Genomic DNA, 23,509 nt, shown 5'->3' with positions numbered 1-23,509 from the left:
AAAAGGGGTTCTTCGCTATCGTGTACTGTAGGAACGATAACAAGCCACAGTGTATGAAGTGAGCTGTAGCTCACGAAAGCTCATGCTCAAATAAATGGGTTAGTCTCTAAGGTGCCACAAGTCCTCCTGTTCTTTTTGCGAATACAGACTAACACGGCTGTTACTCTGAAACTTTTTAGTGTATGAACTGCAGCTGCCCAGGGCACTAGCCTTCTATTATCATTTGCTGGATTCCCGGCACTTGATTACAGGGTTTGTACCTTAAAATCTGCTATTGCCAATGAAGCCTCGCCCCTCCTCCATGACCATTAACACTAATGGGACTTCCACCATCAGGAGGAGATGCCAATACACACCCCATTAGCTCCTGGGGACAACGCACTTTATACCAGCTTGTCACAGCACCCCCTGCTAGGGGTTTATTACAGGTGCGTTTTATAACAGGCTTTATTCTAAGTTAAGAAATGGAGCAGCTTCCACTGTTCACTCGTTAAATATTAATAGAACATTTGTAAACTGATCCTTAATTTAAAGTGTTACCTTTAATCAAAGCCAGGGTGACAGCAACGCAGCCGTTGGTAAAGCCCCTCTGGTAGGATTTAAACCTCGCACACTGAGATTTTTTGGCACCTAAGGGTGCATTACTGCCCGGGATACAGTGCACAGACGCTGCTCCTGCCGCCAGCGAGTACAAGCCAGAAAGACAACCGCAGTCTGCCCTGAACAACGTGGACCTGTTACAGGGTGGCACGTGGCTCTCTCCAGCTCAGTGGTTCACTCGGCCTCACTTGCTCTGATAGCGAGGAGGTGAGCGGGTACAAATGCTTGTCTTGATAGGCAGCCTCTACCCTTCATCCTGGCTCCAATATTCCAAGCTCGTGTCAGAACTGCTGACAGCGGCCTGATGACTGGCATGACGGTCTCTTCCTCCCCGCCTAGCAGATGGGCACTCACCTGTTTTACTGTCCACTGTGAAGTGCTGCTCCCCTTCCAGTACACTGTACACCACCCTGGCACTGCTGCCGTACGTGGGGTCATCGGCATCTGATGCCATCACCTTCATCACGGACGTGCCTGCACAACAGGACAGGGCAGAAACAACAACAAAAACAAGCCTGAACCAGCTGGGCCTCAGACCTTCAAGCCTGCGTTCCCCTGGGGCTGACCGGGCACGGGTTGGTAACAGAGCACAGAGGCTGATACAGCCAAGGACTAGGAGCAGAGAACCTATGCTGGGATGATAACCCCCACCCCCAGTAGGACAGGTTACAAGGGAGATGGCTGGCTATGCCTTTCTCTAGGAGCCTTTGGCAGATTGTGCCCCGTTCTGGTGTCCACGACTAAAGGCTGCTGATAAACTGGAGAGGGTGCAGAGAAGAGCCATGAGAATGATAAAGGATTAGAAAACCTGTCTCATAGTGAGAGACTCAAGGAGCTCAATCTGTTTTGCTGATCAAAGAGAAGGTTACTGGATGACTTGATTACAGCCTATAAGGACCTAACTGGGGAACAAAAATTTGATAAGAGGCGGGAGGGTCTCCCTCTAGCAGACAAAGGCCTAACATGATCCAGAGGCTGGAAGTTGACTCTAGACAAATTTGAACTGGAAATGAGGCATAAATACTTAAAATGAAGGTAATTAACCATTGGAACAACTTCTCAAAAGTCCTGGTGGATTCTCCCATCACTGACTATTTTTAAATCCAGACTGGATGTGTTTCTAAGAAATCTGCTCTAGTTCACACAGGAATTAACTCAGGACCGCTCCGCGGCCCGTTATCCCAGGGCCCCTGTGCCAGGACAGTGTTCCTATTTGGCCAATTAGGAGGGTGGGGCAGCACCTGGGGGCTATAAAGGACCAGGGCAAAGCAGAGACAGGGAGAGAGCTGCCAGACTGGGAGTCAGGAACTGGCAGAGACTGTCAGGGACCTGGGGGAGACCGAACTGAAGGAGGAGAACAGCAAGAAGGGTTTGCTGACTGCTGTCCGTAAACCAGACACCCAGGGTGGAGAAGGAGCATCAGAGAGAGATGCCTGCTGGCTCTAAGCCAGAGTCAAAGCCAAGGGCCAGAAAGGGCCAAAGGCAGGGGAGCAGCAGAGCTGACCTGCTGACGTCTCCAGGGTGAGAGAGTTGGACCTAGAACAACCCTGAGGGGGGCGGGGGAGTGAGGGATGCTCCCCTGGTTCAGATGAGCTGCCAGCAGAGTGGGGATTCCACTAGGGAGAGCAGGATGCCACTCTTGCTCGCAGGGCTGGGGTGGCTGTCCTGGCAGAAGGACAGGAGAGCCGTGGCCTACAGAGAGACACCAGGGCTGCATGTTGCATGTGCTGTTTGGACGGTGCCAAGGGAATTCTGGGCTATAGTTGAGACTTTTGTTATGATTTATATGCACGGGTGACCCCTTAGTGGCTATATTTATACTTGGAAGGTACTTCTGACTATTTCTGGGGACTTCAAAGGAGGGAACCTGAGGCAGGCAGGGGCTGTGTCTGCAGGAGGTCCCCTCTGGCCTTGCAATCTCTGATCCTAGGCAATGCTCTCCTCTGCCTGTGTAAGGCTGAGAGGGGCTGGGCTGTGGGAGGGCTCTGAGACTGGTAATGGGATGCAGTACCTTTCACCACTAGGCCCCTGGGCTAAGCCCAGCAGAAGGTGGGAGCTGCTGGATGCTCTTCCCAGATGGGGTGACTGTTCTGTGTGGGTCTCCCCCTGGTTTCTAGGGGAACAGGCATCACCATCCCAACTGCCCCCTTCTTGGCAATACTGCCAGGATCGAAGGGGTCATGGAGGCTGGGCCCCTCCCTCAGCCTAAGGGGGTCCCCCAGAGCAAAGGTGAGGAGAACATGGCTGCTGCCTGGGCTGTGTCCTGGGGCTAAGTAGGGGCTTCAGACCCTAGGGCTGCTGCTCCAGCATCTTCCACAGCAGGCAGCATGCTTTAGCACAGAGACATGCGGGGGGGACAGAACTGCCATCCCGCCGGCTCCCCGCCTCTCTCCGATCCAGACACGTCAGTGGCGTCCTCATGCACCACACGTAGCAGGGCCGGAGAAGTGTAAATTGGATAAAAGTCCATCAAATGGTTGCAATTACGTTATTGATTTCCAGCGCTGTCTCATTAACCAGGGTGCTTCACTCTGACTGTCCCTGTGATGGCTCTAATTTGACATCATGTTCAATTTGACAAAAGCAGGACCCCAGGACGTGAGAACCGGGTGCCAGGGAGGGAAGGGTGGGAGGGCGATGGAGGCGAGCACAGAGAGGGAGGGAAGGAGATGTTCCTCCTGCCTGAAGAAACCCTTGGGGGAAGGCAATACTTGATACAGCATCCTGCTATGGCTGCACGAGGCCACCCAGCATATCTACAGCAGAGAACGCGGGGATCAACATACACCCACACAGAAACCAAGGCGCTTCCACGCTGGACCAGACCAGTGCTACAGTGCTAACCCCCTACTCCCACAGGCGGACTGGAGCCCAGACCAGGATGGGGAAAAAATATGAACTGATCACAGACATTGTGACGGGTTCAGTCACAGGGATCCCCTTGGGACTGTCACCTGATGTGCTGAAATTACCTCTGAGACCCTTTTCCCTGCCAGCTTGGGACTCCAGAACTCTGCCTTGTTGAGCCAGACACGCCAGCCTGCTGCAACACAGACTCAGGGTCTAGGCTACGTCCCCAAAGCTGCAGACTTTATCAAAACACTGCTCAGCACTTCTCCAGCACCCTGACACCCAGTTTCCAACGGGATCCAAACCCCAAATAAATCCGTTTTACTCTGTATAAAGCTTATACAGGGTAAATTAGTAAATTGTTCACCCTCTATAACATTGATATAGAGATATGCACAGTTGTTTGCTCTCCCAGGTATTAATCACTTACTCTGGATTTACTAATAAACAAAAGTGATTTTATTAAGTATAAAAAGTAGGATTTAAGTGGTTCCAAGTAATAACAGACAGAACAAAGTAAGTGACCAAGCCAAATAAAGCAAAAACACGCAAGTCTAAGCCTAATACATTAAGGGACTGATTACAGGTAAATCTCACTCTCAGAGATGTTCCAATAAGCTTCTTTCACAGACTAGGAAAATCCTCCTTTCCTAGTCTGGTCCCAATCCTTTCCCCTGGTACAATCCTTGTTAGTTCCAGCAGACATCTCCGGTGGAAAGCAGGGATTTTCTCATGACTGGCTGCCTCCTTTGTCCTGCTCCACCCCTTTTATAGCTTTGGCACAAGGCAGGAATCTTTTGTCTCCCTGGGTCCCCACTGCTCCTTCTAAATGGAAAAGTACCAGATTTAAGATGGATTCCAGCATCAGGTGACATGGTCACATGTCACTGTAAGACCCCTAGCCTCCATTCCCCGTGGGCTGGCCCACACGTACACAGGAAGGCTTTCAAGTAACTAAGGCCATTTACAACTAATTGTTTCTGGAGCACCCTTAATGGCCTCTGTGACAGCATAATCAGACAGCATAATCATAACCAGCAAACTACAGTCTTTCCATAGACACCCCACTTGACCTCCTCTGTACAAGACCTGGTGCAACCATAGGACCCCAGCTGCAACAATGATCTATATGGTCACAGTTCACGTCAATAACGTCACAGCCTCCACTTAATATGTTTACATCAGTGATACAAGTTTATATCTTATTCTCCTAACTCCAGATATAGAAATAATACATGCAAACAAATAGGATGAACTCACTTAGTAGATCACAAGCTTTCTAATCACACCATACAAGGGGTATTCAGCATAAAGCATATTCCAGTTATGTCATATTCACAAGCATATTTCCATAAAGCATATGGAATGCAATGTCACAGGCATAAGGTACCTAATGAACCTGGGGGACTCTCTGCCACTGTTGGGGCTAAAGGCTATGCCGGGCTCACAGAGGACTGACCATTCATATGGATAATGAGGACATCTAGTTGAGAAGGGTTAAAGAAAAGAGAGGAATCTAACCTCTCCTGCTCCAAGGCCTCAGGGCAAGGTAGAGACACCCCACACCTTCCATTACAGCCTGCTCCACGGACTCCAACTGACTTCCCTGGGCACTGGGTTGGGGTTTTCTTCCCCACAAGGCAGTTTCACTTCCTGTGATGGATCTGGAGCTGGCTGATGTCAGGGACAGGAGACTGGATTAAATGGGCCATGGTTCTGATCTGGCAATCCTTACATTCCCATGATGTCACATGCTTTGCTATGTTAACAATAACCACAAAACGTTGGCTCTAGCTACACCTATGTGAGGAATATACGTACCCAGATCTCCTGGCTATTCAGTATGCAATCGCTGCTTGTCCAGGCAGTGTAGAGAACCAGATTCCAAATACTGTTACCTGGCAAAATACCCAAATCCCTATAAATACTTCATCCAACACCCTGGAGCAACATCAGTTCTGGCTAAGAAAAAGCCTGAATGGGTGAAACACATCAGTCAGGTACACCCTGGTTGTAACAGAGCAAAGTGAATGGAAAGCCACCCAGGTGCGAGGTAACTCATTGGCAGAAATGCCCACCCAACTGGTGACATTGCCAAAATCCAAGCCCCTGGGGGCAGAGCCCAGAGGCCATTCCAGCCTTGATCCTGCCAGGAGTCATAAGCCCATGGAGTTAGCAGGGCAGCTTTCACTCCTATTTACATGGATCTGCCCCTTCCTGCTGTCCCTGGAGGAAATGAGCAGTTATGTAGCCACTTTGATCGGTCTCAGGCCTCCTCCTCAGAGCCATAGCAATGCCACTAACCCAGGAATTCCCATCATCAGCTCTCAGAGATGGGCTGGTTTGAGCCAGCTTATTTATGCTTTGCTGTGTGCAGTAGTTACTGTGTATCCCTGCCAGGCATGTCCAGGCTACCCCGAGGTGATACTAGTTCACTGCCTAGCTTAATGAATGAGTGTTCAGAAACACTGCAATAACATTTCCATGACAGGCTCTCTCTGTGCCTCCCATTCACCCTCCCTCTCCGTCTGGCTCTCCCCTGCCCATCACCCAAACGCTCTGCGTAATATTCGCTCCCTCCTCCTCTTTCCACCCACCCCTGCAGTGAGCCTCCCGCGCCACACTCCTGCACCTTCCCACGATAAAACCTGACCCTGCCAACGACATGCATAAAAACACCAGAACAGCAATTGTGTGGGATGGAGAGAAATTCAGATCATAACTGGGAAATGTCCCGTTTAATGAGGGTCCATTACAGGCCCTGCGGAGTACAGCACACAGCATCAAGCCCTCCAGCTGCCCCACCATGCTGCATTCAGGAGACATGCTGGAGTCTGCGGCAAAGACGCGATGATCCCCAAGAGTGCCACTGGCCCACACATGGCGGTGCTGCCCCACGGGAAGACACCACCCATGGCAGCAGCATCCCGTCACTCACCCACAGGAGCACATTGCCCAGGCAGTGCCACCCGGACACGGACCAGCAACGACGCTGCTCACACGCGGCACCATGCTGATCCTCTGAAAGAACAGAGCTGGCTGGGCGCACGCAGCTTGGTCTGGCCAAGGAGACCGCTTTACAAGCTGGAGGGAGGTTAGAAAAGCCACAACTCCCTGGCAGCAGGGCTTGGAGCAGAGCAGAGTCATTTGCTCCCGTTATCCCTGCTCATGACATCACAGGGCCGGACGGTCATGACAGAGCAGGCCAGTGTCTAATAAACCCCCTGCGTGCGCACGTAGCTCTCCTCCCATTAATGGCTATGAGCCAGGATGGGGAAGGAACGGTGTCTCTAGCCTCTGTTTGTCAGCGGGTGGGGAAGGATGGCAGGACAGAGATCACTTGATCATTACCTGTTAGGTTCACTCCCTCTGGGGCACCTGCCATTGGCCAGTCGGCAGAGAGGATACCGGGCTGGATGGACCTTTGGTCTGACCCAGCGTGGCCGTTCTTACGTTCTCCCATGGCCCCGGCTATATGTCCAGCTAAGTAGCACTTGCAACCAGGCTGCAGTACAGAGGCCAGGGGCCACTGGGCAGCAGAAGCAGCCGTTAAACGCTTCTGTCCCTGCTTCTTGGAACCCAGAGACACTTTTCATCCAGGACGAAACCCTGCTGCATGTGCCCTGTGAGTGAGAGCTGCACATGCCCCAGACCCAGGCCTTCTGCACGATGACTCTCATGAGTCTGTCCATCTGCCTGTCTACCCAGACGTTTATGTGAGTGCCTTGCCCAACAGGTCAGCCCCAGCATGTGATGTAACAGTGACCTCTGCCCCTGAAGATAGGCTGCTTTGCACGTCCTTGGTTTTAAGTCTCAGTAAACCAACAGGTCTGGTCTTTGGCCCTGGTGACCCAGGTTTGTGGCCATGCCTAGCTCTCCTGGGAGCCTGATCTGAAGACTCATGCTCTACCAGTCACCCACTGCTGCTGAGAATTCAACTGCTGCGAACACTCACAGCTGCCTCTTGGTCAGAGGAGAGACACTCCTGCAGCTACTAGTCTGGGCCCGGCCCATTGAGAGCTTGGAGATCAAGACCAGGACCTGCAACGGATGCAATGGCGAAGCTGTGCTGTGCTGAGAGCCTCATGGCGATGCGCCCCTGACAGCCCCATGCTGCCAGCATACACAGAGCAGGAGCAGCTCACAGAACCAGCTGTCAGTGCGCACAATACCACTGCTGGGAGCAGCTGTCCTGAGGAGGACAAACCTGCTGCTCATCTCTGCAATGCGCAGGGTGTTTCACAGAGTCCTAAATGGCCCCCACACCACCAGCCAGGTAGAGAGCACGAAACCCATGTCACAGATGGGGAAACTGAGACACAACCATGTAATGCTGCTGCTCAAGATCACACCCACCAAGTCAGGAACAGAGCCCAGGAGTCCCGACTCCGACCCCTCTGCTCTAACCACTGCACCCACTCCCCTCCCACAGCCAGGACTAGGGCCCAGGAGTCCTGACTCCGACCCCTCTGCTCTAACCACTACATCCACTGCCCTCTAACCACTATACCCACTGTCCTCTTCTAAGCATTAGCGCTCAATTCCAAAGCAGAGCAGCACCTGCTGTAAGTACATCTTGTCCTCCTACTTTTAGTTCATTTCTGGCATCTGCCTTTGCCATAAAAATACAATAAATAAAAACTAAACATCCATCATGTGCTGCATAACCCACATCCCATCTCCAGGAACCCTGAACTCATAGCCAGAGTGATCATTAGACACGTAAAATGAGATAAAGACCCAAGTTCCTCCCCTGGCCAGCTCACACTGGGGAATCAGAGGATACCAACAACTATACATAAAAATTAATGAGTCAGACAGGATGTGTGTCTCTTGCTCTCCTGGCTGCAAAGGTGCAAATCTGCCACTGCAGGCTGGAGAGACTGTGTGCTTCCCCTTCAGAGCCTGGGCTGGGGGCCCAGGCCCATTCTAGAATAGCATTCTCCTACTAGATCTTTTCACCCTGGTTCTGTTCTGGAACAACAGGCCCCGCAATGGCACCAGAGGAAAAAACACCCTCCCCACACAACGCCTTCACAAAGCAAGCGCTTGCCCAGGTGGCCATGCTCCCTGGAGGCTGGCTGGGGAAGGGTGCCCAGCAGCGTGCTGGCTGCCAGGTGCTCCCAGAAGGTGCTGTTGGGGTCACTGTCCCCAGCCCCGAGAGCAATCTCTGGAGAGCTGTGTGGGGAGATAATGCAGCCCTTAATTCTGAAGCCATGAAATGCTGCAGCACGTTAATCTCTGCTCTGGCCTGCAGGAAGCCAGGATTAGCAACTTGGGGAGGGTCTCCTCTTAGGCACCCAGCTGGCAGAGGAATTGTGTCCAGCTCTGGCTTGAGGAAATCAGTGCAGATTAACGAAGCGTCTCTAGCAAACGGATTCTCAGGGCTGTTCCAGCCGAGCCCCGCGAGCGAAGGGTCAGCTACCAAGACCCTTCTCCAGGGAGCCACACGCAACCACGTCCCATCTAGACCACGTCCCACTCTGGAGCGGACGCCACCGACTATGCCACTTGCTCTGGTAGCTACAGCGAACGTCAACAGACAACGGAAAGCAAACAGGCCCCGCTCAGAACCCACAAGGACCTGGCAGGGACCTGCACACACCGGTCCAGATGCCAGCCGAGGGTGAATGCTTCAGACCCATGCAGAATGCAGAGCGCCCCACGCACACGGCCCCGAGCCCTTCCCTCCCAGCCCCGCCCTGACTATGACGAGCTCAAAGGGATGCACTCACCATAGCCCAGCTCCTGGCACAGGCTCACTCCCATCACCACAGGAGCGTTGCTCCTTGCTCCTGCCACGACAGAGTGGGAAGGAAGGCCCCGGGCAGATGAGAACAGGCTCCAGCACAAGGAATCCCTGCAGGACTCTGCCCCAGCCATGCAAGAGGCCAGGGAGTCCCCCTCCCCATCCCCCTTTCCCACTGTAGTAGCTGCTGTGTCCCACTCAGAAGTGACATGTAGGGGTGACATGGGGGTGCAAGTGCCTCTGCAGATTGGCCTTCTCTCCGTGCGCCCCCCTCCACCACCACCCTGGCAGTCAGTCAGGGAACAGGATGGAGCTGCTTCTACCTGAGAGAACCTGGCTGGGAGGCAGCAGCGACCCGCTCCCTGACCAGGCTCGGCTGCCAGGGACAGGGGCAGAGCATGATGGGCCCAGGCAGGGAGCAGCCCGCTGACCCCCAGCTGCTGGGGACAGAGACCCAGCAAGCTGGAAACATGCTGGGGTGGGTGGGGAGAGAGGTGGCTCCATCAGGAGGGTCCTGCCCTTGGATGGCCTGTTTGGGCACCAACCACTGAACATGGAGCCACACAGCACACAATGTCCTTCTCCCAGCTTGGACCATTCAAGCTCTCTAAACTCTTGGCCACTGTGGGCAACCTGAACCTAGCCCCTGAGTACCACTGGCACAGATCTAACAGAGCTTGCTCACACCACCCAGCACTCAGGGAGCCATCACCCGACACATCCTGCCTTGCAAACCAGCACCTAGCCTCCCATCTTCCATTTCTCAGCACACTAGCCACAAAGCTAGCAGAGCCGCCTCAGACACAGCTACCCCCTGCCATCGGCAGACAGTGCTGCTCGTGCTGATGGACGGCAGCTGATCCCACAGGCCCTGGCATTCTTTCGACCCATTAAAGACCTGGCAGGGGCCAGAGCAACCACATTCAGCTGGTTTAGTTCTTCCTGCCAGGCTGATCCCAGGGGGGCAGCACGGGCCAGTGCTCGCAGATCTCCACACTATGGAGTCCCTTCAGAGTCAGCCCCCAGCTCCTCATCCTCGTCCTTTTATTGCCACCCACACCATGTCTCAGCTGGCCCGATACCTGGCATAGAACAGCCCCCACAAGGAGCACCTGCCTAGGCAAGACGACAGCTGAGCTGGTAGAAGGGGGAGCACACCTGCATGACGGCTGTGAGGTCAGTTTCAGCCCCTTGCTGATTCTGGATGCCCAAGTAGCTAAAGCTGATATAAATGCTCCCTAGCCCGGCTTAGGGCATGCCCAGCATGAAAACATGGACTTCAGAACACTACCAGCTGATCAAGAATGGCAGCGCACCTCAGCAACACAGTCCCCCCCAAGCAATGAGCGCCTGTCCCTGCCCATCTCAGCAGTGCAGCCCCCCCACCCCCCATGCCCTGCCCACCCCAGAACACAGCCACCCCCATGCCCCGAGCACCTGGCGCCTGCTCCCTGCCCATCTCAGCAATGCAGACCCCCCGGCCCAGTGCCCGGCACCCATGCCCTGCCCATCTCAGCAATGCAGACCCCCCGGCCCAGTGCCCGGCACCCACGCCCTGCCCATCTCAGCAATACAGCCCCCCCGCCCCGAGTGCCCAGCACCCACACCCTGCCCATCTCAGCAATGCAGCCCCCCCGCCCCGAGTGTCCAGCACCCACTCCCTGCCCATCTCAGCAATGCAGCCCCCCCGCCCCGAGTGCCCAGCACCCACTCCCTGCCCATCTCAGCAATGCAGACCCCTCTCCCGCTCCCCACTCCGAAGGACCAGCACCCGCTACCTTGCTGCAGAATTTCGTCTCGCAGCCTCAGAGACAACATGATCATCACAGCTCTGTGCGGAAAAGGCCCACGCTACCTGAGTGGCCTCCCTTTTCTACCTACCTACCTCCCATACCAACCTCAGGAACCATCCGCCCCAAGTGGGAAACTCCTGGGACCGACCTACAGCAGGGTCTCAACTGCTGGCCCAGCCTGCTGTGTCGGGAGATGAAATCTACATCCTGATTCAGGGAGCAGAAGGGAGCCTGAGCCAGGAGCAGGGCTGGCACTGGCCTGACAGAGCTGTGAGGTGCTCAGGTGCATAGAAGGAAGAGACACACAGAGAGCATCTCCTGAATCACAGCAGGGATTTCTCACAAACAGTCCTGGCACCTTATATAGAAGGAAGAAAGGAAGAAAGAAAGCCCTGTAACGCTGGTGACAAAGTGCCCCTTCCCTGGCAGGGACCTCTTGGCTAGTCTCAAGGCCCGCTGCTGAACTCCATGGTCCCAGGAGCAACAGGCAGGACAGACACTCCATGGCTGCCCTGAATCTTTCCCCCACACTGCATCCATCCACAAGCTACAATTCTGGCCCCGAAGAGCGGACGAGGCCTCTGGCTCTCCACTCTGGTCACACAGGCATGTACCAGGGCAGAGAGGAAGGCACAGACGGGGTGTGGCCCCTTTAACTGCTTGCAGAGCTGCACTTTGTTTTTTCATGTGAAATTCTTTGGTCAGCCCCAGAACAGCTGTGAGCTACTCGCACTCTCTAAGACAGAAAGAGAGACTGTGCCAATGGCAGAATTTACTGGGCAGAGCTGTCCGCAGACGTGGCAGTCGCAGGGCCCAGGCCTGGACACAGCAGTAGCAGCAGCCACCAAGACTTTTTAAATGATAAAATTTTCAACGTTCCCTCTGCTTGCTCCAACAGGTGAAGCACCTGGTGCCTCCCAGGAGCAAGTGGGCTGCATGTCAGGGAAGGAAACAAACCCCAGTGCTGAAAGATTATGGGAGCAGAAACAAGCCTCCTGCATCCCCAAGAATGGCCTGTTTTGGTAGAATGCTGAGCCCGGCCCAGAGGGAATTTCACTGCAGACTCAGAGTTCTTGCTCCTGCGGCCACACACAGGCAAGAACTAACCCAGCTGCAGATGGATCTTGCAAAAATGTGACTAATGAAATGCTACAAAACAGAGCAGCATACGGAGGGCTCTTAGACAAAGAATTCTACAGGACAGATCCATGGGGGTGGGGACAGCCTCCAGACAGGCATGGTTAAAAACATGCCAGCAAGTTTAAAAAGTATGGATTTGATGAATGGACTATAAGGTGGATAGAAAGCTGGCTAGATTGTCGGGCTCAACAGGTAGTGATCAACGGCTCAATGTCTAGTTGGCAGCCGGTATCAAGTTGAGTGCCCCAGGGGTCGGTCCTGGGGCCGGTTTTGTTCAACATCTTTATTAATGATCTGGATGATGGGATTAATTATGCCCTCAGCAAGATCGCAGATGACACTAAACTGGGGGGAGAGGTAGATATGCTGGAGAGTAAGGACAGGGTCCAGAGTGACCTAGACAAATTGGAGGATTGGGCCAAAAGAAATCTGATGAGGTTCAACAAGGACAAGTGCAGAGTCCTGCACTTAGGAAGGAAGAATCCCATTCACTGCTACAGACCAGGGATTGAATGGCTAGGCAGCAGTTCTGCAGAAAAGGACCTTGGATTACAGTGGACGAGAAGCTGGATATGAGTCAGCAGTGTGCCCTTGTTGCCAAGAAGGCCAACGGCATATTGGGCTGTGTTAATGGGAGTATTGCCAGCAGATCGACGGACATGATTATTCCCCTCTATTCGGCACTGGTGAGGCCACACCTGGAGTATTGCGTCCCGTTTTGGTCTCCCCACTACAGAAGGGATGTGGACAAATTGGAGAGAGTCCAGTGGAGAAAACCATTAGGGGACTGGGGCACATGACTTACAAGGAGAGGCTGAGGGAACTGGGGTTATTTAGTCTGCAGAAGAGAAGAGTGAGGGGGGATTTGATAGTAGCCTTCAACTACCTGAAGGGGTTCCAAAGAGGATGGAGCTCGGCTGTTCTTCTTAGAGTGCCTGCTCATATCGATTCCAATTAGGTGTGCGCGCTGCGTGCACGATCGTCAGAGAATTTTTACTCTAGCAACACCCCTGGTTCATGGCGCTGGATATATACCCCAGTCGACCGAGCGCCCCCTCAGTTCCTTCTTGCTGCCCGTGACGGTCATTGGAACCATAGAGCATGGCATAGCTGTCCTCCACTCTCCCTAGCTTTTCACTTCCCATTGTTAGATAGTTGTCATAGTTAGTATAGTTGCAGTAGTTGTTACAGAGATAGTGATAAGTTTAGACTTAATTTAATGGGTTGGAAGGGGTCCTTCCCCTCTTCCCTGCCTGCCGCTTGGGCTCATGCCCAAGGCTCCGGATTTCAAACCTAGCTCAGCCTGCCAACGGGAGACCCCCAAGACTCCTGTCTGAAGTGCCTTGGGGAGTCTCACCATGCTGACAAGTGTAGGATCTGTACGGCGTTCAGACCTCGGACCAAAAAAGAGCGGGACTTTAGACTCAAGCAGCTCCTTATGGACGCGGCCCTTAGCCCGGGCCCTCCATCGGCGCGCCAAGTCCCGGCACCGGGCGCTTCGGTGCGCAGCGCCCCGGCGGCAGCATCAGGTACTGCACCGCGGTTGGACTCTGAGAGAGGCCCGCGGCACCGGACCTCTCCGGCAGCACAGCCGGTACAAGTGACCCAGCGCCGTTCTCTGCCTCCGGGCTAGAAGAGACCGCGCAAGCCGGAGACGACTGTCCCACCTCAGCAGTCGCCGGCACCTCCTATACCAGCCTCAGAGTCGCGTCCAGCGCCGGAGCGACCAATATCGGCGCCGGAGCGACCGATATCGGCGCCGTTGACTCTGGCACCGAGAGAGGAGCCACTGAGTCCGGTGCGCACAGGCTCCCCGACCCGGACCGTGGTTGAGCGCCGGCTTCCGTCAAAGCCGGAGACGTTCACAGCGGTGCAAGACCTCATCGTCCTCATAGGGCCGGCATCATCACAGACTGCAGCACCACATCCAACTTGTATGGTACCGTCTAGGGGCAAGCCAACCCTAAAACATCCGCCATCTCTGCACGTGCAAACACGGCACCGCTCCTGGTCCCGGATCCGGTCCCGATCCCAACGCCATTCGCAGTCCTGATGCCGCTCCCTCTCGTGGCGCCGGGCCTACTGGCACCATCAGTCATACTCACGGCACCAATCCGGCTCTCGGCACAGCTCTGGACCAAGATACCGTTCAGGCTCCCGACACTGATCAGAGAGCCGATCTCCTTCCCGGAGCTGATCCTGTCACGAAGTCCCCGGGCGATGCTCTGGAACTGCTCCCTACAAAGCCAGGCAGGACTCTGGGGAAGTCTCCTTTCTGTGAGCAGCCTGTCTGCAGGACACACAGCTCACATAACTTCCACCTTCCTGGGTCTGACCTCAGAGCATTCAGCCTCCTCTGCCCCTCCGTGCGCTTCCCACAGCGAGTCCGCCCAGGCGGGCTCCTGGGGAAGCCAGAGGGTCCTGCCCCCCAACTCTGCAGTCAGACGTGACTCTCAGCCAGCCAGTAAAATAGAAGGTTTATTAGACGACAGGAACATGGTCTAACACAGAGCTTGTAGGTGCAGAGAACTGGACCCCTCAGCTGGGTCCATTTTGGGGGGCAGTGAGCCAGACAAACACCTCTGCACTTCACTCCACGTCTCCAGCCAGCCCCAAACTGAAACTCCCTCCAGCCCCTCCTCCTCTGGGCTTTGTCCCTTTCCCAGGCCAGGAGGTCACCGGATTCCTTTGTTCTCCAACCCTTTAGCTCTCACCTTGCAGGGGGGAAGGGCCCAGGCCATCAGTTGCCAGGAAACAGGGTGTCGGCCATTCTCTGTGTCCAGACTCCTGCACACACCTGCCCTCTAGGGCTCTGCAATGATCATACACCCTTACCACACCACCTAGATACTTAAGAACTGCAGAGGGGAAACTGAGGCACCCCCACAATATTCAGAGGAAACATTAAGAACAGTCCCGCTTTGTCACATCCGTCCCCCCTTCGACACCAAACTGAGCAGGATCACTTTATCCGTTGACCTGGGGAAGTTCGAAGCCACCAACGTTCCCATGGATGCCCCAGCATCTCTCCCATTCCTTGGTAGGAGTTACACCAGGCCCTTCCAGTTTCACGCCCTCCCTTAGGTCGGGGGTGGTCGATAGCACTCGCAGGCCGCATGTGGGAAGGTTTATGTGGCCCGTGCCCTTTGGCCACCCCCAAAACCCCAGGGGGTCAAACTGGGATTGGGTCTTCTCCCCAACAAGCTGGCCAAACACAGCCACTTGGTTATAGGAGTGTTTAACTTTCTTAATAGCTTTCACTGCATCCGAGACCTTCTCTAAGCTATCCACACTGGATCCTTCAACAGGAAAGTCAGTGAATCCATTCACAACAGAAAATTTCTGGCTGTTAGGAACTGAAACTTTCTTGATTAAATCACTTTCACAACCTTCAGTTGCAGTAAACTGCTTGCAAAGACTCCATGAGGATTCCTTTCCCGAGGGGCTTTTCTATGCAACAATTCAACCCTCACAGAAATTCTGCTCTTACCCTCTTTACCGAGGGCTTGCTCTAGAGGAACACTTTCCTGAGCAACAACAGACTCTTTCTGGGTCTCCCTTACATCCAGAATTACCTCTGGCCCATCCGGCGCATTCCTACACAATCCCCTTTCAGGCAAACTTACAGACTTCCTAGATAAAAGGTCAGAAGCATTCTCCTTCCCTTTGCCACAAACAAGTTCAGGAATCTTTTCCTTCTTGCTACAGGTTTCCACACCCTCCGTAGGTAACACAATCACATTACCTTCCTGCTCTCCTTGTGCCCTGGCTAGGATCTCACCCTGATTAGACAGAGTTGCGACACCCTTTCCCAGCCACACACTAGCAACAGGCAAAATACAAGCACCAGAATTGTCTGGGCTCTGGGATTTTACATAGACACTAACTGGATGAGACCTAGTTACAGGGCCATTCTCCCGAGCAGACACAAACTTAGGACCCTTCTCTTCCTGGGCTTTAGCTGAATCCAGAACCAACTCTGAGTCAACTACACTACCCTCAACCATCACAGGCTGAAAGGCCCCTTCTGTCTGCTCCACAAAGAAGAGCCGGACACACTTTCTCCTTTCCCAGACACTCAGCTTGGGATCTCTTTCCCCTGGTCCCAGCACACAAGGCTGGTCACAGACAACTGCTTGGAGATCAGGGTAGCTCCCTCCATAGGCAAGTCAATACCCCTGACAGACACAAGCACATTTCCTTCACTGTTACAATTCTCCACACAGCTAACAGGTAAGGTCCAGGGACACTCAGGTTGCACTCTCCTCACCTTCCCGCCCTGTTGACTAGACACAGCCATCAGCGCACAAGGCTGCCTTGGCTCATCCAAAAACTTTCCTTACCTTGCACCTTGCCACTCCCAACAGATCCCCTGCCCTGCCTGTGTCTCCCCCCACTCAGCTGGGGTCTCAGCTCCCACTGTGCTCAGAGCTGCCCTTGCTGTCCCATTGGGGGTAGGCAGCGAGCTCGCTGCTTTCCTCACTTCATCAGAGCCAGCCTGAGCCCCCTCTCCGGTGTGCAAGGGGGCGGGGAGCCCCAGGAGTCTGGCCACAGGCAGGCAGGTAGCCTGAGCCTAGCAGCTCCTCCCCCTGTCAGCCAGGTCATCTGCATTTTCACTGACCATTTCCCTCTCCGCCGATTGGTTCCCTGGATTCAAATTCAAACCCTTGGCCGTTACAGGAGCAGGGCCTGGATCCTGTCCCAAAGAGACACAGTCACCCCACAACAGGATCTCACAGCTGGTGTCCTGGAGCACCCCAACGGCCAGCCAGCCCCACCCCTCCTGGGTCTGCACAGGGATCTGGCCATAGGCAGGGCGAGGGGCTTCGTCCCTGGGACCCTCACCCAGCTCACACAGCCCCTCAGCATCTGAGGCTGCACCTCACAGTCCTCTTGCTCTCTCGGACTCAGCTCCAATCCCGTCCGTCTCCGATCGCCCGATGGGGAACCCGATTGAAGACTCTCGTCTGGTCGGGGACAGGAGTCTTGGCGATGCCTGGCTACCACTCCAGCTGCTCCCAGATCTTGCTATAGCCCCATTTGGGGTCAGGAATCTGTTCCTTAGAGCGGTCATCCTCCTCCAGCTGCACGATTAACTGTGCTTTTGTGAACTTTCCAATGCGCAACCCTCTCTTTGTGCACAGGGTTACAGTGTCCTTCTTAAGGAGACGGTGACAGGCCATCACTGCGCTGTTCCCAAGTTGTTGTGGACTCATAGGCCTGTGTGCTCTCAGCTCCCCATGGTTTCCAGGGAGAACCCCCAGTGTGCCAGCCCTTCTCCAGGTCACCACCTCTTTGCCAGGGTCGAGCTGCAGACTCCTCCGCCCCTTGGACTGCTCGCTGCAATCCTCTGGGGGACCCTGTTACTGCAAAAGTCCTTCTCTCTCCCAGGGCCAAGCCGCAGGCTCCTCCGCCCCTGAGACTGCTCACCACAGTCCCCAGGGAAACCCCAAGACAGTCCTTCTTGCTGGTCACACACTCCCAGGGGTTAACCGCCCCCCGAAACCATCTCTCTCTGAATCTTCAGCACGCCTGGTCCCCGTCAATCCCCCTACACTTTACTGCTTCCCAGTCACTTATTGCAGGAAGTGCCATCCACGGGGTGCAGTACATCCCACTGCTGCCACCAGTTGTCACGGAGTCCCCGGGCGATGCTCTGGAACTGCTCCCTATGAAACCAGGCAGGACTCTGGGGAAGTCTACTTTCTGTGAGCAGCCTGTCTTCAGGACACACAGCTCACACAGCTTCCACCTTCCTGGGTCTGACCTCGGAGCATTCAGCATCCTCTGCCCCTCCGTGCGCTTCCCACAGCAAGTCCGCTCAGGTGGGGCTCCTGGGGAAGCCAGAGGGTCCTGCACCCCAACTCCGCAGGCAGACGGGACTCTCAGCCAGCCAGTAAAACAGAGGTTTATTAGATGACAGGAACATGGTCTAACACAGAACTTATAGGTGCAGAGAACAGGACCCCTCAGCTGGGTCCATTTTGGGGGGCAGTGAGCCAGACAACCATGTCTGCAGTTCGCTCCACGTCTCCAGCCAGCCCCAAACTGAAACTCCCTCCAGCCCCCCCTCTTCTGGGCTTTGTCCCTTTTCCGGGCCAGGAGGTCACCGGATTCCTTTGTTCTCCAACCCTTTAGCTCTCACCTTGCAGGGGGGAAGGGCCCAGGCCATCAGTTGCCAGGAAACAGGGTGTTGGCCATTCTCTGTGTCCAGACCCCTGCACACACCTGCCCTCTAGGGCTCTCCAATGATCATACACCCTTACCCCACCACCTAGATACTTAAGAACTGCATAGGGGAAACTGAGGCACCTCCACACTATTCAGAGGAAATATTAAGAACAGTCCTGCTTCGTCACAGATCCCGACACTGCTCCTGCAGGCGGTCGTCGTCACGGTCCAGATCTGGATCCAGGTACCGGCCCGGTCATCGGCACCAATCTCAATCCCAGTACCGCTCCCCAGCGACCTGGTACCAATCCGCACCGCGCCCTGGAGAGTCGACGCAAGCATGCTGAGGAGGTAGTGGAGTTGGAGGACCCAGTGCTGGACATCCTTTCAGCGGAGGCCCCGTCCTGAGTAGCTTTGCCCATTAACCACACCATCCAGACCAATGCCAAGACAATCTGGGAAACCCCTGCCTCCATCCCATCGACGGCCAGAGGAGTGGAGAGGAAATACTTTGTCCCCTCCAAGGAGTTCGAGTACCTTTACACTCACCCTCAGCCGTGTTCACTAGTGGTTGCCTCAGTGACCAAAAGGGAGCGGCACGGTCAACAGGCTCTGGCGCCCAAATCGAAAGACACCAGGCGTCTCGATTTGTTTGGGTGCAAGATTTACTCCTCAGGGGGGCTACAGCTAAGGGTCGTGAACCAACAGGTGCTCCTGAGCCATTATGACTATAACTCGTGGAGCTCCATGTTGAAATTTAAGGAGTTAGTTCCTCAGGAGTCCAGGGATGAGTTTGGGGTCTTAGTGGAAAAGGGCAAAAAAGTGGCTAGTACCTCCTTGCAGGCCTCCTTAGACGTGGCAGACTCTGCGGCTAGGACCCTTGCATCGGGCACAGCCATGCGACACATCCCGTGGCTGCAGGTATCTGGCCTGCCACCAGAGCTACAACAAACCCTGCAGGACCTTCCATTTGATGGACAGGGCCTGTTTTCGGACAAAACAGACTCTAGACTACAGAGCCTGAAAGATTCCAAGGCTATCATGTGCTCCCTGGGAATGCACACACCAGTTACCCAGCACAGACCCTTTAAGCCGCAGCCTCAATGGTCCCACCCCCCATCCTCAACGGAGGCAGGACTTTTATAGAAGGCACGGGCGAGGAGGTAGGAAGAGATCTGCCGGCCACCAACCCGGTCAGAATCGGGGCCCTCCCAAACCACCGGCGGGGCCTAAGCAAAACTTTTGAAGGTGCACCCGAGGACGGCGTGCCAGTCACCATCCAGGATCCTTCCCCTCCATTTCAAAATCATCTCTCCCATTTCCACCGTGCGTGGTCCCGTATAACTTCAGACCATTGGGTTCTTCGCACGGTGGAAAAGGGATATTCTCTTCAGTTTTGTTTCTCTCCTCCCTCCCAATCCCTCTTCAGGGACCCTTCTCATGAGCAACTCCTTACACAGGAGGTGCAAATGCTCCTGACCATGTTTCCGTATCTCGACAACTGGCTTATTCGGGGCCACAAGTACAATCACACGTTCGACTCACCATAGACATGTTCTGCCAGCTGGGCCTCCTGCTCAACACCAAAAAGTCGACTCTGGAACCAACCCAGAGAATAGAGTTTATCGGGGCAATTGGTATTCCAGACTTGCCTGAGCTCTCCTACCGGACACCCGCTTTCAGTCGCTGGTGAACATTGTCTGCAGCCTTCAAAACTTCCCAACTTCAACAGTAAAGACATACCTGAGCCTTCTGGGGCACATGGCTTTGTGCACGTACGTAACCAGGCATGCCAGACTTCGGCTTCGCCCGCTTCAGGCCTGGCTGTCAACAGTATATCAGCCAGGTTGAGACAGCCTGAGCATGATGGTCACTGTCCCAGAAGCGGTTTTAACCTCCCTCTGCTGGTGGTTGGACCTCAGGTCGGTGTGCAAAGGGGTAACATTTCACGCCCACAACCCTCCTTGTCACAGACGCGCCATCTCTGGGATGGGGCGCCCACCTCAGGGACCGCCGAATGCAGGGTCTATGGACCGCATCCGAGCTATCTCTTCACATCAATGTGAGAGTGCTGATGGCAGTGTGGCTGGAGTGTCAGGATTTTCGTGGGCACCTACATGGCTGTTGTGTGCCGGTCCTCACAGACAACACCACGGCCATGTTCTACATTAACAAGCAAGGGGGAGCCCGGTCGTCCCCCCTCTGTCAGGAAGCCATTCGCCTGTGGAAGTTCTGCATAGCCCACTCAATCCATTTCGTGGCGTCGTTTCTCCCGGGGGTTCAGAACACGGTGGCAGATCGCCTCAGCAGGTCCTTCCAGTCTCATGAGTGGTCGATTCGCCCAGATGTCATCCACTCCATCTTCCTGAGGTGGGGGTTTCCCCAGATCGACCTGTTGGCCTCGAGCAACAATCAGAAGTGGCAAGTGTTCTGTTCTCTCCAGGGACGTTCCCCGGGTTCCCTACCAGACGCCTTCCTACTTCCGTGGAAAGACCAGCTGTTCTACGCCTTCCCTCCGTTCCCGCTAGTCCACAGGGTCCTGCTCAAGTTATGCAGGGACAGAGCACGTCTGATTCTGGTCGCCCCGGCATGGCCCAGGCAGCACTGGTATACCACGCTCCTGGAGTTATCGGTAGACGCTCCGATCACACTCCCGCTGTGGCCGAACCTGATCTCACAAGACCATGGCTGCCTCTGTCACCCCGACCTGCAATCTCTCCACCTCACGGCGTGGATGCTGCATGGCTAACTCAGTCGGAGCTGCTCTGCTCACCCTTGGTGCAGCAGATACTGTTAGGTAGCAGAAAACCCTCCACCTGAGCCACGTACCTGGCCAAATGGAAATAGTTTTCCTGCTGGTGTGCTCCGAACGGCATGCCCCCCCTGCAGACTTTGGTGCCTTTCATCCTGGATTACTTCCTGTCCTTAAAACAACAAGGTTTGGCTGTATCGTCTATCAGGGTGCACCTGGCAGCCATTTCGGCTTTCCACCCAGGGGAACATGATCAGTCGGTTTTCTCCAACCCTATCGTCGGCAGATTCCTTAAGAGACTGGACCGTGTATACCCGCAGGTGCGACAACCGGTTCCCACGTGGGACCTTAACTTGGTCATCTCCAGGCTTATGGGGGCCCCGTTCAAGCCGATGGCCACCTGCTTGCTCCTGTAGCTCTCCTGGAAGACAGCCTGGAAGACAGCCTTCCTTGTGGCTATCACCTCTGTGAGATGTGTATCCGAGCTCAGAGCCCTCATGTCGGAACCACCATATACGGTGTTCCATAGAGACAAGGTACAGCTGCGACCTCACCCTGCCTTCCTTCCTAAGGTAGCGTCAGCCTTTCACATCAACCAGGACCTCTTCCTTCTGATCTTCTACCCGAAACCACACGCTATTCGATGGGAGCAACAGCTGCACTCCCTCGATGTTCATAGGACTCTCGCCTTCTATATTGAGCGCACAAAGCAGTTTAGAAAAAAGACCCAGCTCTTCGTTGCTGTGGCCGACTGGATGAAAGGCCTCCCGGTCTCCTCACAGCGCATCTCTTCCTGGACCATGGCCTGTATCTGTGCTTGCTACGACTTGGCCAGTGTCCAGACCACGCACCTCACCACCCACTCCACAAGGGCTCAAGCCTCATCGGCCGCTTTCCTGGCCCAGGTTCCAACACAGGAGATCTGTAGAGCTGCCACTTGGTCATCGGTACGTACCTTTGCCGCTCACTACGCGATAATTCAGCAGTCCAGGGGCAATGCTGCATTTGGTTCAGCGGTTCTGCACTCCGCAGTATCTCACTCCCACCCCACCGCCTGGGTAAGGCTTGGGAGTCATCTAATTGGAATCAATATGAGCAAGCACTCGAAGAAGAAAAGACGCTTACTCACCTTTGTAACTGCTGTTCTTCAAGACATGTTGCTCACGTCCATTCCAAACCCGCCCTCCTTCCCCTCTGTCGGAGTAGCCGGCAAGAAGGACCTGAGGGGGCGCTGGGTCAGCTGGGGCATATATCTGGTGCCACGCCAGGGGGCTCCACAGCCCACCCACGGGGTGTTGCTAGGGTAAAAATTCTCCAACGATCGTTCACGCGGTGCGCACACATCTAATTGGAATGGAGATGAACAACACATCTCAAAGAACAACAGTTACAAAAGTGAGTAACCGTCTTTTCTCAGTGGCAGCAGATGACAGAAGCAATGGTCGCAAGTGCTAGGGAGGGGGTGGAATCTCCATCCTTAGAGGTTTTTAAGGCCCGGCTTGACAAACCCCTGCCTGGGATGACTTAGTTGGGGTTGGTCCTGCTTTGAGCAGGGGGTTGGACTAGAACCTCCTGAGGTCCCTTCCAACCCTGACATTCTATGACTCTATGGTGTCCAGGGGCACACAGATAAGCATAGTGCCCTGGGGGTATGGTCTGCAGACAGGTACGGTGCCCCAGGACACTGGAGCACATGGATGAGCACAGCACCCTGGGGCACTGGGCATGCAGACAGGCACAGAAGAGGGGAAAGTTTGCCCCAAGGCAGCAGGGAGCCCCATCAACATGCCCCAGCCCCAGGAGCAGAGAGCACTCAGGACACTCACTCTCTGAAAAGGATTCCAGAGTTTGTAATGTGTCCCCAGCCCAGAGATCCCAGCGCTGAACTAGGGTCTGTGTTCGCTCCTGGTCACTCCCAGTCCAAGAGCTTCCAGACAAGCTCCGATGTTCTGAGCACTTTCTATTAAAAATTCAGAGCCACCTGTTAGATGGCCTGTAAACACTGATTGCACCCTGAACAAATCCCTTTTCTCTGCTTCCAGTGGGGAGATTAAACAATTTCTCTTGGCAATAATCACTTTTGCAGCCAGCTGACTTTGGGCTAAAGGCAGGGCCTGATCCCAAGCTTTGTCTGCACAGCCAAATCGTCTCTAATCTGGCCTGATGAGACTTGCTGCTACCCAGGGAAATGGGGGAGGGAAGCGAAACGGGGGAGGGAAACATGGTCCCTGAGTCACAGGCTGCCTATTTCACCAGGGTCTCTTTGCCAAGGGCTGATCCTGCAAGGTGCTGCGCACATGTGCACAGCCCGTGACGATGCCAGGATCAGGCCCTTGGACTCTGACTCTGTGGGATTTGTCTTTGGCCTGGTGGCAGCAGGCAGCTGTTAATCAGCCCTAGGGGAGCTTGGAAAGGGAGCCCAAAACTCAGCTGATTTTATCATTTGCTAATATC

The 23,509-nt window shown here is 54.6% G+C and overlaps 1 protein-coding gene across 4 annotated transcripts in view; it reads right to left on the bottom strand.

Annotated features, from left to right (window-relative positions):
• Nucleotides 1-23,509, bottom strand: part of CDH22 (cadherin 22) — a 181,034-nt gene that overhangs the window by 78,625 nt on the left and 78,900 nt on the right. For 3 of the 4 annotated variants that reach the window (XM_084645984.1, XM_084645987.1, XM_084645986.1), the window contains one exon: nucleotides 955-1,074. The exons of the other annotated variant lie outside the window; for it this stretch is intronic. In XM_084645984.1, the coding sequence (XP_084502110.1) occupies nucleotides 955-1,074 (120 nt within the window). The remainder of the gene's footprint in view (nucleotides 1-954; nucleotides 1,075-23,509) is intronic. 4 annotated transcript variants of the gene reach the window in all.

Source organism: Lepidochelys olivacea (genome assembly GCF_965140295.1).
Source record: "Lepidochelys olivacea isolate rLepOli2 genome assembly, chromosome: 13".
In the NCBI taxonomy this organism is placed as follows: domain Eukaryota; kingdom Metazoa; phylum Chordata; order Testudines; family Cheloniidae; genus Lepidochelys; species Lepidochelys olivacea.
Note: the sequence above shows the minus strand (reverse complement) of the source record. Positions and strands in the feature narration are given on the sequence as shown.